At 40.9% G+C, this 13,097-nt stretch overlaps 1 protein-coding gene across 1 annotated transcript in view; it reads right to left on the bottom strand.

The window, feature by feature from the left end:
• Positions 1 to 12,175, bottom strand: part of AFG1L (AFG1 like ATPase) — a 71,184-nt gene extending 59,009 nt beyond the window's left edge. Inside the window, exons 1-2 of the mRNA XM_074896131.1 lie at positions 12,067 to 12,175; positions 4,187 to 4,410 (exon numbers count right to left, since the gene is read on the bottom strand). Coding sequence (XP_074752232.1) covers positions 4,187 to 4,410; positions 12,067 to 12,172 — 330 coding nt within the window. The 5' untranslated portion in view covers positions 12,173 to 12,175. The remainder of the gene's footprint in view (positions 1 to 4,186; positions 4,411 to 12,066) is intronic.
• Between the last annotated feature and the right edge of the window lie 922 nt (positions 12,176 to 13,097).

Below are 13,097 nucleotides of genomic sequence, written 5' to 3'. Positions count from 1 at the left end.
ATTCCAGAGAGCAGTACTCACCACCTCTTCTTGGCACTAAGAGACAGTTCTACTCTTCAAAACTGAGACAAGCTTGCAACAGCATCCCTACCCTGAAAGTCCATCATAGAAAAACATGTATTTTGCTTATTTAGAAAACTCCTTGACAGATGCAGACATGACAAGCATATGGTGACACTGTCTACAGCTGGTACAGGGCTTGATGACTACGATTTTACGAACTACCTATTCACAGATGTGACTCTTATTCTGGGGAAAAACCTTCATTAAGGAGGTTGATTACAACTTTGCCAAAGCAAAATCTGGCCTGCACTAGAATTCAAACCATACTTTATTTGGCTTCATTTTATCTCAAAAGGAGGTCTGTTTGAACTGGCAAATAACTTCCTCAAAGACAGCTGAAGAGCAACAAAGTTGCTGTGACATCTTTTCCATCTTGAATCATGATTTGACTTAATTACACTAACTAGCAGGCTTTTAACAGATTTACACAAAACTCACTGTTCTCTCCCTTTTCTGGGGTTTTGATGTATGGCACAGCACTATAGTGTTCAACCTGGTTATCAATCTTAAGACTTCCACAGAGATATCAAGTTTTAGAAGAAGAACCTTAAACTGCAACAACACATCGCAATAGCAAGTAGTTCTACAGCTGCTTGTCACTGACTGTGGCATTAGTATCGGTGAGCCATGCAGCAGTTTTTAAAAGCTGGATTAAAATTAAAGCATGGAATTAAAGCGATGTTAAATGAAAAAGAGTATTGCTTTACAGGAACTAGTGAAAACCACAAACTCAACCTAAAAAATGGCATTTGACTTTTTCTTTTAAGGAAGAGTCAGTCAGTGGCTTTACCGCAATTAGCTCCGTTATACAGGGACAAAGTAGCATCACAATTTCCTAAATAGAATAAGATTGGGATATGTTCTCTGCAGTAGAGACTTTATTCCCTATTCATGCTTCACAATCAAAGAAACAGTAAATAGCAAATCGACATAATGCTCTATCTACAAAGCCATTACAAAACACCTGCTCTAACAACTATGACGACTCAGGGCACTCCAGTTAACACAAGTCAGCTCTCAAAACTATTCTCAACGGCAGCACTTTTAGAACTGAATATCCAAAACCGCTTACCAGAAAAGATCAAAATGCTTTAGCCTACTGATCCTCAGGTTTGACAGTAAGATGAACACCTTCATCATAACATTCTTTCTAAAGAATGAAAATGAATAAAAGTCTAGCAGTATGTCTGAAAGATAATGCAGGGGCAAGCCAGATAACTGGCTTCCTTTTGAGTGGCCTTCTCTTTTACAGTCTCTATTTCAAGACAACTTTGAGGTAAGTAATTTAAAAGATTACGAGCCCAACACCAAAGCTTAAAAAGAAACCCAGACTGATGAAAAAAACAAAACCCCAAACTTTTCATATCCACCATCCTCAAGTTACAAAACTCTGGCTTGCAAGACTACCCTTACAGAGGTAGTTTGGCAAGCTGATTCCAGCTTGATTTCCTTACACTTACACAAAACCAGTTCTCATTCAGGCACACTGCCATATTGCTTTGGGGACCAAAGATAAGAAACAATCATTATTGAAAGAGGAAATTTCTATTTTTTTTATTTGGTACTTGCCCAAATTGAATCAGGAGGCTGGTTTAGACTCAAGAGTTAGCCTACAAAGGCATCAAGCCAACATGGATCCACAGGCACACACCCACATACAATAAAAATAAGTGTTTTAAATTACCATAAACATACAGTTTTCAGACTATAGCTATATATATTTTTTTTTACACTGGTTTTGTGGTTTTAAACATTTTAATTAAAGAAAACCTGAAAGTAAAAAGGTAAGTAATATGATGATCTGACCCACCAGCCAGAGCAGGCAAAAATATACCCCAAACCATTGTTTGGCTCCAATTCCCACAATCAGAGCTAGAATCATTGAATGCTTTAGGTTGGCAGGGACTTCAGGGGATCGTGTGGCCAAACCCTGTTTTTAAAGCCGGGTTACAGAATATCTCAAGTTGGAAGGAACCCATAAGGATGATCAGATCAACTGCTTCTAGAACAGAACTTCCAAAGACACTCTCATTGCCCTCTAGGAGCAGTCTTGCCTTAGCATCTTGCTTCCTGTACTTTACCACTCTCATGTTTTTCCCTCCGGAGTGCCTGACTTCTGTTCCATGGAATTACTTCACGTTCAGGTTTCTTCACACTGCATGTCAATAAAAAAAGAACTCCTTCCTAGGTGTTTAGCCTGCTTCCTTTCATGAGGAGGCAAGAAGACATTTATGGCATTTCCAGTCAAGCATATGATTAGCAAATACATGATCTCCAGCTATATATATGAATTTAAAACATTCAAGGGATGTTGGTGGCAGTCTGATAGGCAAGCATGTGTTCCTAATGCTCTGCACCCAGCTACACTTGCCTATTTCAAACAGGCACATTTATAGGTATAACACAAGCTATTTACAGGTGTTATACTAGTTCCCATACCAACATTCTCTTCTCTACTTTCTTCATGCCTTTAAGCTAATATACATCTCAAGAGCCTTAGAGTGGTAACGTCATTTGGTGCCTTCAGCAGAGGACAGCATGTCATTTAGAGGCATTTGAGCCCCGTAGGCTTTGGCTCCCCTGATCTCATGCTAGATCACTTAAGCTTGTCACACAATCAAAATTTGAGCCAGGTAATAGGAGAATCTGGGGTTGTAATGGGGAGTATATGGTTAGGTAACAAGCTCAGTAGAGTTAGAAAGGCTGACATGGAGATTTATTAGCAAGGTCTGCAGCTAATGGCATACCTTGACTGTAAATGAGAAAGTTCCTTCTGACAAAAAAAAACACACAAAAAAAACCCACAAAACCAGAAGTAGTGCAAAAGAAAAAGAAAGAAAAAGAAAAACACTCAGTGGCTGGCTGGAAAGAGTGGTGACAGCTTTCAAAAATCCTCCTCTTAGGAGTAGGGAGCTATCTCTCCAGTGCAGGCAGGAATAGTGAAGATGATGGCAGCAATTAATATTTTGCCGTGCTTTTTTCCCAGCACTATACTTTTATCAGACTCAAATGCCATCTTTTTGTTGTTTCCCCTCACCATGTTTATGACTATTTAAGCTGCCTGGAGTATGTTAATCAGGTGGAAATGAAGCATATTCACTGGTTGTTCAGTTCCTGTGCAGATATGATTGCCTAATATTTACCAAGTAATTAAAGGTCTTGTATACTTTGCTGGGCACTATGTTTGGTTTTCTGGGATATAAACTCAAATCTTCAAAACAAGAGGGAAGGAAAGCTGAGGGGGGAGTCTCACACCAGTTCCAGTTGCTTCCCATGAGAATCTGCCATAACAAGCTATCAAGATTTGCAGGTGCAAGGCCACAAGATCAACAATCTGAAAATAAGGGCATGAGAACAAGACATGAAAAATACTGCCACAGAGGCTCTGGAAAACACTGCTTCAACAGCTTCAGGGAAAAGTGACAGAGCTGCAACAGCAGGCTCTTAGCATTACTAATACTAAGGTGCTATGGTTGCTAAGGCACTGTGCAACACAAGTATGTCTGAATTTTTGTTAATACTTTGAAAAGGAGCTGTAATGCCCCTCAAAACAGGACTGGGGTGCAGATCACACCTCTGCCCTCTTTCCTTACCTCAGCTGGAGACTAACAACACTGGAAAGAATGGACTTTTTTAAAAAAAAGTCATGTCTGATCAATATTATGTTTTGCAAAGCTGAATTTTTAGCTTGGATTACATAGACTCTGATGACTAATTTCACTTATACTCATGGAAGATCTGTTAGAACACAAAACACCGATGTTCAGTATGTGTAACCCAAACACACGTGTTATATCAGTGCTTGAGAGTTAAAATCTGATCTAGGCCCCTCTCTTATAACCAAATGACATTTTGGGAAATCAGACAGTGGACACAGCCAAAATCAGATCAGATTTTCTTACAGAATTATTTCAATAATATTTTATTTGGTTGCTTCTAGAGTATCCCTGGAATTTTACAAACCAAAAAAGAACGAACAGAACTCCAAACACAAATAATAATCTGCAAATACCCAGCTGCAAAAATAAGAGTCATGTTAATGATAAAAATTTATATATTTTCAAGCACATTCTTACAAGCAAATATAAATGCAAAGAAATATTTTTATCATTATAAACCTCACCTTTGAGAGAAGATTTTTTGAACTGATGCTGTAGCCTCTAAGGCGCTCATGCAACTTCTGCAGGTGCTGCACAACTCTTCTTTGTTGATCATCATTCCTCAGTTCTTCTTGCTTAATCAGAAAGTCATAATGTTCTAAAGGTCCATTGCAAACCAATAAGGCTTTGGCATTAGCATCTGTAGGAGTACCAGGGACTGTCTTCTCATCTGCCTGAGCTGTGTATGCTGTAAAACAAAAAGAAGATTATTAACAGAGAAGTTTTGAAAAGCATCCTCTTATGTTCCTGAACACCACACTTTCTTAATAGTTTACACAAATACATATATACATTACTTACTTATACAACCACTAGAGTATGTTACCCTGTCGTTTTTCATTAAATCAACTTCTAACTTTAGTAGTAAACACCTTTAGTAGTATGTTTTGACTTTCAATTTTATTATTAACAAACACACACACTAAAAAGCCCAGTTGGAGAATTGGTAAGATTTGGATGAGCTGTTGCAAAGGAGTTTTGACTTACTTTTTTTTTTTTTTCCCCGCAAATTGGCTCAAAACCATTTAAAAATTCAATCAAAGTGCATTTTTCTGAATAGGTTAATCCTTTGGAGAGAGTTGGGCTGAACTAGACAGAAAGAATTTAAAAGCCAGATAACAGGAGACCAAAATAGGAGTTTTGTAAGCAAGTTTAAAGAGGCAAAGACCACAGTAAGCAAGGCAATAGCTGTGAGACCTTGTGATGCCACAGACTGGTCTGCTGGTGTTATCTTCTGCCTAGAAGAGATAAAGCTATGCCCAAGCAGGAATTCTGTTTAATTATTAAAAAAAAAAAAGTCAGAATTGCCAGGCATAAAATGAGATATAGCTCAGAAAGGAAAGAACATACAGATTACAAAGAAGGCTTGCTAACTTGGTAAGATCAGAAATCTGAAATATGGAAATATGGCTAACACATTTTGTAGCAATAGTAAAAGAAACGGATCTGAGTGGGAAAAATGCATATCATAGGCTACATAGTTAGATATTTTTAACATGGTGAGATCTAAGTAATTCCATCCCTAAATGCTTTAGGTAAGTTTCCTAAGCAAGACTATGGCCTCTTAACAGCTTTCTTTGAGGCCTCATTGAAAGCAGGTGAGGTTCCAAAACACGAGGAAAATGAAATAATTTGTCTTCAGAAAGAAGTTCATGGTCAGTCAACACAACTTCAAAACACTCAAAAATACTGGAACTAGTACAAGGTGGGGTTTGGGTTTTGTTTGTTTGTTTGCTTGTTTAATAAAGCACCTAACAAGATAACAACATAAGAAATAAAAGGCAACACCAACCAGCTCCCCAGGAACAGGATGAAATCAACAAGTCTACCTCTCTGATCAGGTAACATGCTTGGCGGGCAGAGGAAAAATACCTTCATTGCAGTAATTGTTTTGTCATTGAGTCACATAGCATCCTCATATATAAAGCAGGAAAGTAAATTGCAAATGAAATTACTTTTGAGAAGGTATAAAAACAGCTAGAAAAAACATATGTAATGAATAATTACTACAGTTAAACTAGGTGTATATTTGCAGTAGAGTTTCAGAGCAGGCTCAGAATGTCAGCTTGGTGCAATCCAGAATTTCCATTCACGACCTGCATATGATGAATTGAAGTACCTGGACTGGGAACACAGGTAAGGAGAAGTCAGGAGGGGGCTGCACACACGCTGGGAGGCAAAGCAATTCTGATAAACTGGACAAAGACTCTAATACAAATAGGAAGCAATTCAACAGGGACAAAGTATGGTGCTTAGGGGAAATAAATAACTGAAGAAGGAGAATGACCAGCTAAAGAGTAGCTCTACAGAAAAGGATCTGGGGACTACAACGGATCACAAACTGACAGCGAGATATCATCATAACACTATCAGAGGAAAAATAAAATTAAATAAAAAGCCACAAGTACTCCAATGTATATATATGAGGGGCAATATAAGCACAGATTTAAAAATCCCATTCTATTCAATATTGGTACAGTCTGCCCTGGAACAAACTTTTCAATTTTTACATCCCATTTCATGACAAGTATGAACTAAATTGCAGAATGGAAGATGATTTAAAGGACTGTTTGTCAAACCATGGGTCCCAGCCCACAGAGAAGTTGTAATAGGCACATGAAAAGTTTTAAATTCTTATAAGAAGCATAAAATGAATATAGTTATAAAAGAGGATAAGACTGAACAATTAGATCAAATTATGTTTATTTACTGCAAGTAACACCTTAGTTTCCCAAAGCAAGGCAGCCACCATTTACATTTGCAGCCAATAATTACACCAAATTCTCCTGCCCTGAAGGAACTGAGTTACTGCTATGAATTAAAAGTAATTAGCTCATCCCTAAAGAGATCATATAAAGAGAGTCGAGTTCAAAGTCTGTTATTGCAAAAATTTGAGTAAAACCTTTAGAGAAGAATAAAGAAAAGCACATAGCTATCTCCAGATACACACAGGGTTCTCAGAAAAGGAATTAAACCATATTTATACAGTTACCTTAATAACTGCAATTAAGGCAGTGAAATCAATTAATAATCTAAAAATTGTAAACTTTAATCTTGTTTTCAACCATTTCACTTACACATAAAGTCAACCTCAGTCCTGTGATCTGTAACTCAAAACTATCTGTGCCTTCCCAACACGCAGAGCTTGATGGCTCCAAGACCTCCAATGTGAGGGACAGCCAGCGGCCCTTATACCTACAAAGCCACCAGTTTCTACTGCTTACGCCAAGACTGGAGAAAATAAAAGGTGATTTAGGAATAAGAAAGGGTTTGTAGCTCATGACCTTCCTGGCCATGGACAAAGCACACCAGTAGGACTGCTCAGAAGCATGTTTTTTTTCTCAGATTACATGTACCTACACATGGGAGTGGAAGAAAATACATCATTAACACATGGCAGAGATGGAGATTATGCACAAGTGATGACAGAGGGTGTCATGGGACAAATTCCTTACTGTTCTCCTAAAATAATATTGAACACTGGGATTTAAGTACGATGGGAGTACACTATAATACACTACCAGGAGACACTCAGTAACTGCTAAGTGATAAACTCAAAACTTTTACTTGCAAAACAATGGCATATGCTCTTAAAAAGTATGTAGGGGGTTTTGGAGGTAAGTCAACAGAAGACAGGTATTCAAGTGATAAACTGTCCTAAGAGGCAGAAAAAATTGGAGTCTTCCATTCCAACCCATGTTTTGTGGGGTAGATTGAAAAATCATTCACATAATCATCCACACAACTATGCTTCCATAGTAATCTATTCCCAAGCTGATGAGGAAAATTAAACTTCAGAAATTTTAATACATAGCAGAGGAATACCAGGCAACTATCTTCCATAATTTAACAGTAGTTTCCTTGATGTAAGAGTAGTAAACACCTATGATTCAGCGCATTAATCGCAGTCCTAGAGCCTTCACCTCCATAATGCAAAGGATGGGTTTTAATTTATCTCTTCCTGTTTCATTATCTAATATTTGTATTACATAAACTGTTATTCAATTTTTATTAGCTCCCTTCTGAAATCTTTGTCACACACAGAAAAAGCACCTTCAATCTCTTCTATAGTTACATTTGGAACACTACATAAAGTGCAGTCTCAATTCATTATTCACATAGTTTTACACTAAACAGTATAAAACTACAGACATGAATTTATCCATAACCTATCTTTTCGGCCTCTAGCATGCAGGTCAGTGTTGGATGTTACCACATCTAGTCTGACATTCTGCGCTTCTTTAAGAGTTGCCACCAGGTTGCAACTTTTTACTAAATCTTGTTCCTAAAACATACATATTTAAGTGCAATCTCACTTTATTTCAGGACATAAAATTAGCTGCTTGCATTTGCCTTTCAGCTTGCCTATCCAAGGATCACAGACCAAGCTGCAGTGAAGATGTAGTGATACACAAAAAAAAGTCCCGCCTTGGAGAAATCCAAAGGGAAAACCTCATCAAAGCCAAAAAAACCTTAATGTATAAATGGCCGATGAAAATGTCAATCTGAAATTATGAAAATTTCTTTTAAAGTGGGGAACTTAAGACACCTTCAGTAAACTGGCATTAATTTACCACTGCAAAAATAAGTGCCTACATAAAAATATAAAAAGTGTTAACTCCAGGGACCTTCTGCTCTGGAAAAGACCAGTAAATTGAAAAACTAACCAGTATTTTATCAAGTTTTCCTACTGCCACTTAGAACTGATGTCTGAGATGACACAGGAAAAAGGCATGCGAGTTTCAGTGACACCGCTTTTGAAAGCAACAGTCACAGCTGAGGCACGCACAAGGCTTATGTAAGAAGACAATCTGAAATGGAATCTGGGTTGTGATCTTGACAACAGCCAGGAGGTTGAGAGCATGGAAGGGTAACTGAGATAAACACCACTCACCCTAATAATCCTTATTTTCTCCCTAAGTAGTTGGATTTCACTATGTAAGGTTTTCAATGACATCTAAAATCTGTCAGAAGACAATTACCATGACAAAAATCCTAGCAGGTCCTTGGTCTCCCCCATATTTCAGGGCCTAGGAAAAGAACCTGGGCTTCCCTGACATGAATTTCACCTTTGCTATCTTTCCATGACTGCAGAAACTAACGTCTTTGAATTTATAAATCTGTGAGTTTTCAAGTAAGGCAAAAAGATTGTGTGTGAATTTAAGATTATTCACTTCTGGGAGAGAAAAAGTATTGGACTTCCACAGATTAATTCAGATTTAGTCTGCAAGATCTCTTACTGACCTTTAACTAAACATCTTTTAAACACATAATCAGAATTGTAGACTTCTAATGGTATGAAAAAGAAAAACCATGACAGATTGATAATATCCAGCTAAAGAAGCAAAGATCAAGCAAATGGAACTGAACTCCTTTTATTGCAAAAGGTAAGTCATTCTTCATATTACAATAATCACCTCACTAGAGGGTCACTCACATACCGTACATGAGAAAATGTCTATTATTAATTCTGGAAACAAAGGCAAAACAAGCATTCAGGAGACTGACTATGAAAAAAACCACCTCACCTTTAATCCTTGTGCTGTATGTATGCTGTAAACCACTTCCTCATAGGAATGATTAGAAATAGTTTTCATTCATGGAGATTTAAGTCCAGAAGACAATACTGACCTTTCAAATTATAAAGGAAGATAGATTTATCTAGTTATCCTTAAACTACACTCAAGAGTTGTGCTCGATTACAGCATATTTTGAAGAAAATATGTTCTGAAGACATAAGAGAATTAACCATTTCCTATGACACTTTGCTGTAATGGTTAATTACTGTTTGTCTTAAACATAAAAAGTATTTCCAACTAATAGTTGTTCAAGACCTACATCTACACCAAACTCGTGGAGGTTAAAACTGCACCAAAGTTAACGACCCCAAAATCACCAACTGCCACCTTTGCTGCAGTCACAATCAAGAAGCTGGAAAGCTTCTGCTAAACTAGTGTTAAGGCAACATACAGGAATCACATCTGTTTCATTACTGCTCTGCAGACAGGACTCTGCCTTGAGAGCTTTTCACAAACATTGGAATTTGCTGGGGGGGGGGGGGGGGGGGGGGCGGCAGAGGGGGGAGGTTATAGGATGATTTTAAAAAGTTGCTTTCTATTTTCAACAATCGAAGATGGAAGTTCAGAATATTAGTTTGGGTCACAATGAAGCCACAACAGAATGACTGTGAGGTTAGAGGGCACTTTTATCAACAGGCAGATGGTGGTATCAGAAACTTCACTAAATTCATAATTAGGATGATAATAGAACTGCTGCAAAATCTTTCCTTCTTATATGATAAAACAGTGATGGGGAAGGGCAACAGTACAGTTGTAGTTCCAAAGGTTATTTTCCTGCAGGAGAATGGGATTGAAGGTAGCAAAGGATCAGAAAATAATTTTTTTGCATGCTAGTACCTGCAGATAATAGTCAGTTTTTATCTTTTCTCATCTTTTAACAAATATATGTGCAAGTTTTGCAGAATCAGTCTCAAACAGGTAAATTGCCCCATGGTGTACAAGGATTTGGATAAGTTCAGCACATGCATAAACCTGCAGAAGAACAAAGACTTGGCATATAAGCTTCTCAGGAAAGAGATCATGTGTTGGTTATAAAGCAGAAAATACACTTATAGTCCTATAATAACACCAAACAATTGCTTCTTTCAAAATATTTTACAATGATTAATGAGAAGAATGGCAGAGGAGGCCATCTGAAAAAATTATTTACTTTCCAACACTTAATAGAATGCTTAGAAAAGCAAAGTCCAGCGAACCGTACTGGAGGGGAGGGGGTGAAAGAGCTAAGTTATTGGCACGAATTGAAAATGTTAGGCCAATATTACATAAAACAAATGGGGAAAAAAAAAACCCACACCTGTTGAAATGAGGAGTTCAAATCAGAAGAGACAGTTTACAGCTAAAGCACAAGAACAAGAACTTGGCCTGTCCTCCCATCTTCAACTCATTACATGTCCTTAATGAATCACTGAACCCTGATTTAGCCTTCTTACAGTCCACTACAGGCAGCATATGAAGCAGTATTTAAGCTTCTAGAGAAACATATGAGTTGGAACTAAATTCTGCTTTTCTGCACACATGCCTGTGACATTATTCTGAAATAAGATTACTTGCACTATTTCCACACACACCCCATTTAACAATCTGACCTACAGAAAAAGACAGAAAAGGTTATCACTGAAATTTCAACTTTACGCAAATACTATTTGTGAAGTCTTTTAATTAAGGGAAAAGGTACAAAAGTGTGGAAAGCAAATCACAAAAACAAAGAAAAGACTATAAACCAGTGATCATAAAAGCAAGATTATAAACCTATTTGATAATGGCTGCCCACCCCTGCAGATGTCCTCAAATAACATACGTAAGGACTACCATCCCTTTATCGTGGAAGCTGAAGAACTATTCCTAACACCATTGGATCTGCTCTGACAACTTTTTAAAAATGGTAATAGGCTGGTTATAAAAAGCAATCCACATAGATTTAATGTGTTAGACCAATATCAAATAAAACATACACAACTATAGCGCTTGTCTATTTTCCGTTGGAGGTATAAGCATTGTACAACCTCAGTGTAACGTGCATGTGAACATCTGTCAACCCTCCTACATCTGCTGACTGACTCTCAGACCTGTGGGACTCACCTGACCTCAACTGAATCCCCACACTTCTGTCAGACTGACAGAGGACGAGTAGCTCTGACCAGACCTCTGCTTCTAGTTGCCTCAAGTCAACAAAACCTAGTTTCCCATAAAATTGTGTATTGTACGGCCTTTCAAAGCAAGGCTGCCAGATGGAGCTCAGCTGTCGCATACATCGGAGGATCCTTAAAGGGGAAAAAGTCCTTCAGACATCCTAAAGCACAGTAGGAGCTCTGGCAGACGCTACCGCGCTCGCCTCCACGCCGCGCATTTAAGGAGGCAGCGCACGGAAGCGCTGTGCGGCACCGCGAACTCGGGAAGCCACGGGGGCCCCTTCACGGATCCCCCGCCGGTAGCCCCCAGCCGCGCCGCCCGGGGACGCGGGGCCCCTCCGGGGGGTGAGTCGGCCCAGGCGGGGGAACGCGAGGACACGGCCGGGGCACGCCAGCGCGGCCGAGCCGGTGCGCGTCCCGCCGGCTGCCGCCCTCCCCGCACCGGCAGGCCCCGCTCCCCTCAGCCCGGCCCCCCCTCCGCCGGAGAGGAGACCGGCGAGGCGACGACGAAGGACGCGGCCGCCCCGCGGTGCCCCAGTAGCTTGTCGCCCACCCTCCCTTCACCCAGCTGCATGCAGGGCAGGGCAGGACAGGGTTCGGGGCCAGCGAACCCCCTCCCGCGGCGGGACTGACCTCTCTGGAGGGCGACGACCCTTGCCGGTAGCAGGCGGGCGGCGCGCCGCGCCGAAGCCCGCAGCAGGCAACGCGCAGTAACCAAGGGCGACACGGGAGCCGCCATCTTCCCGAGCCGGCCTCTGCGGCGGGGGCGCGGGGCGCGCTGGGAAATGGAGTCCCGCCACCCCCCGGGGCAACGGCCGCGGCCCTGCGGGGCAGCCGGGCCTCGGCCGGTGCCGGGCGAATCGTTCCAGCGGGGGTCCCCGGCTCCCCTCTCCCTCCCCTTGCCCCCCACGCCGAGCCGCAGGTGGTGGGGCAGCCCCCGGGGAGCCGGCCGCGCCCGCCCCAGGGCCGTGCTCCCTGCGCGGCCGCTGCGGCCGCCCGGCACAAACCGCACTTCCCAGGCGCGACAAGTGCCACGCTGGTCCCGTTTATAGTTCCTCAGTGCCCTGTCCGCGCACTTACATTTTCCAAACACCATGCTTGTCGCCTGTGATTTGTATCGTGCTGCCCCGTGGCTGCATCCGATGCAGCAGCTTTCGGGCCAGCCTGGCTGTCACTGAGGAGTTTTGGCAATTGAATATGCATTTGTCGATGATTTCTAGCTTGTGTTGTTTACCTTTTAAAGCATGGACCATAAAATACTAAGGACAAATATTCCTGGCCAGAGATACAGCCTATCTGCACATTAAAAGTACAACCACTTTTATGCCTACTAACATACATATAAACCACAACATCAAGATACACTAACATAAAAGCAGATTTCCCTGAAGATAATACAAAACCTAGAGGCTGAATCAGCCCCATACGTCTGGTGTGTGCTTACACAGGGTAAGCCTGTCCTTGGCAGTATCACCCAAGATACCCACGTCGACCGCCTGATCACTCCTTAGGAGAACACTGACTGCCTGCCTCCTTTTGTAGGTACCCGACTGTCTTACCCAACCACCTCCATTGTGACTACAAAGCTCTTTTGACAGAAAAGCACAATGCAAAACGCATATGCTCCACGGGAAAGACGCTGGCCTGTTCACTGGCTGGCCGGC

Source organism: Athene noctua, chromosome 1 (genome assembly GCF_965140245.1).
Source record: "Athene noctua chromosome 1, bAthNoc1.hap1.1, whole genome shotgun sequence".
Lineage (NCBI taxonomy): Eukaryota > Metazoa > Chordata > Aves > Strigiformes > Strigidae > Athene > Athene noctua.
This window is presented reverse-complemented; position numbering and strand designations above follow the sequence as displayed.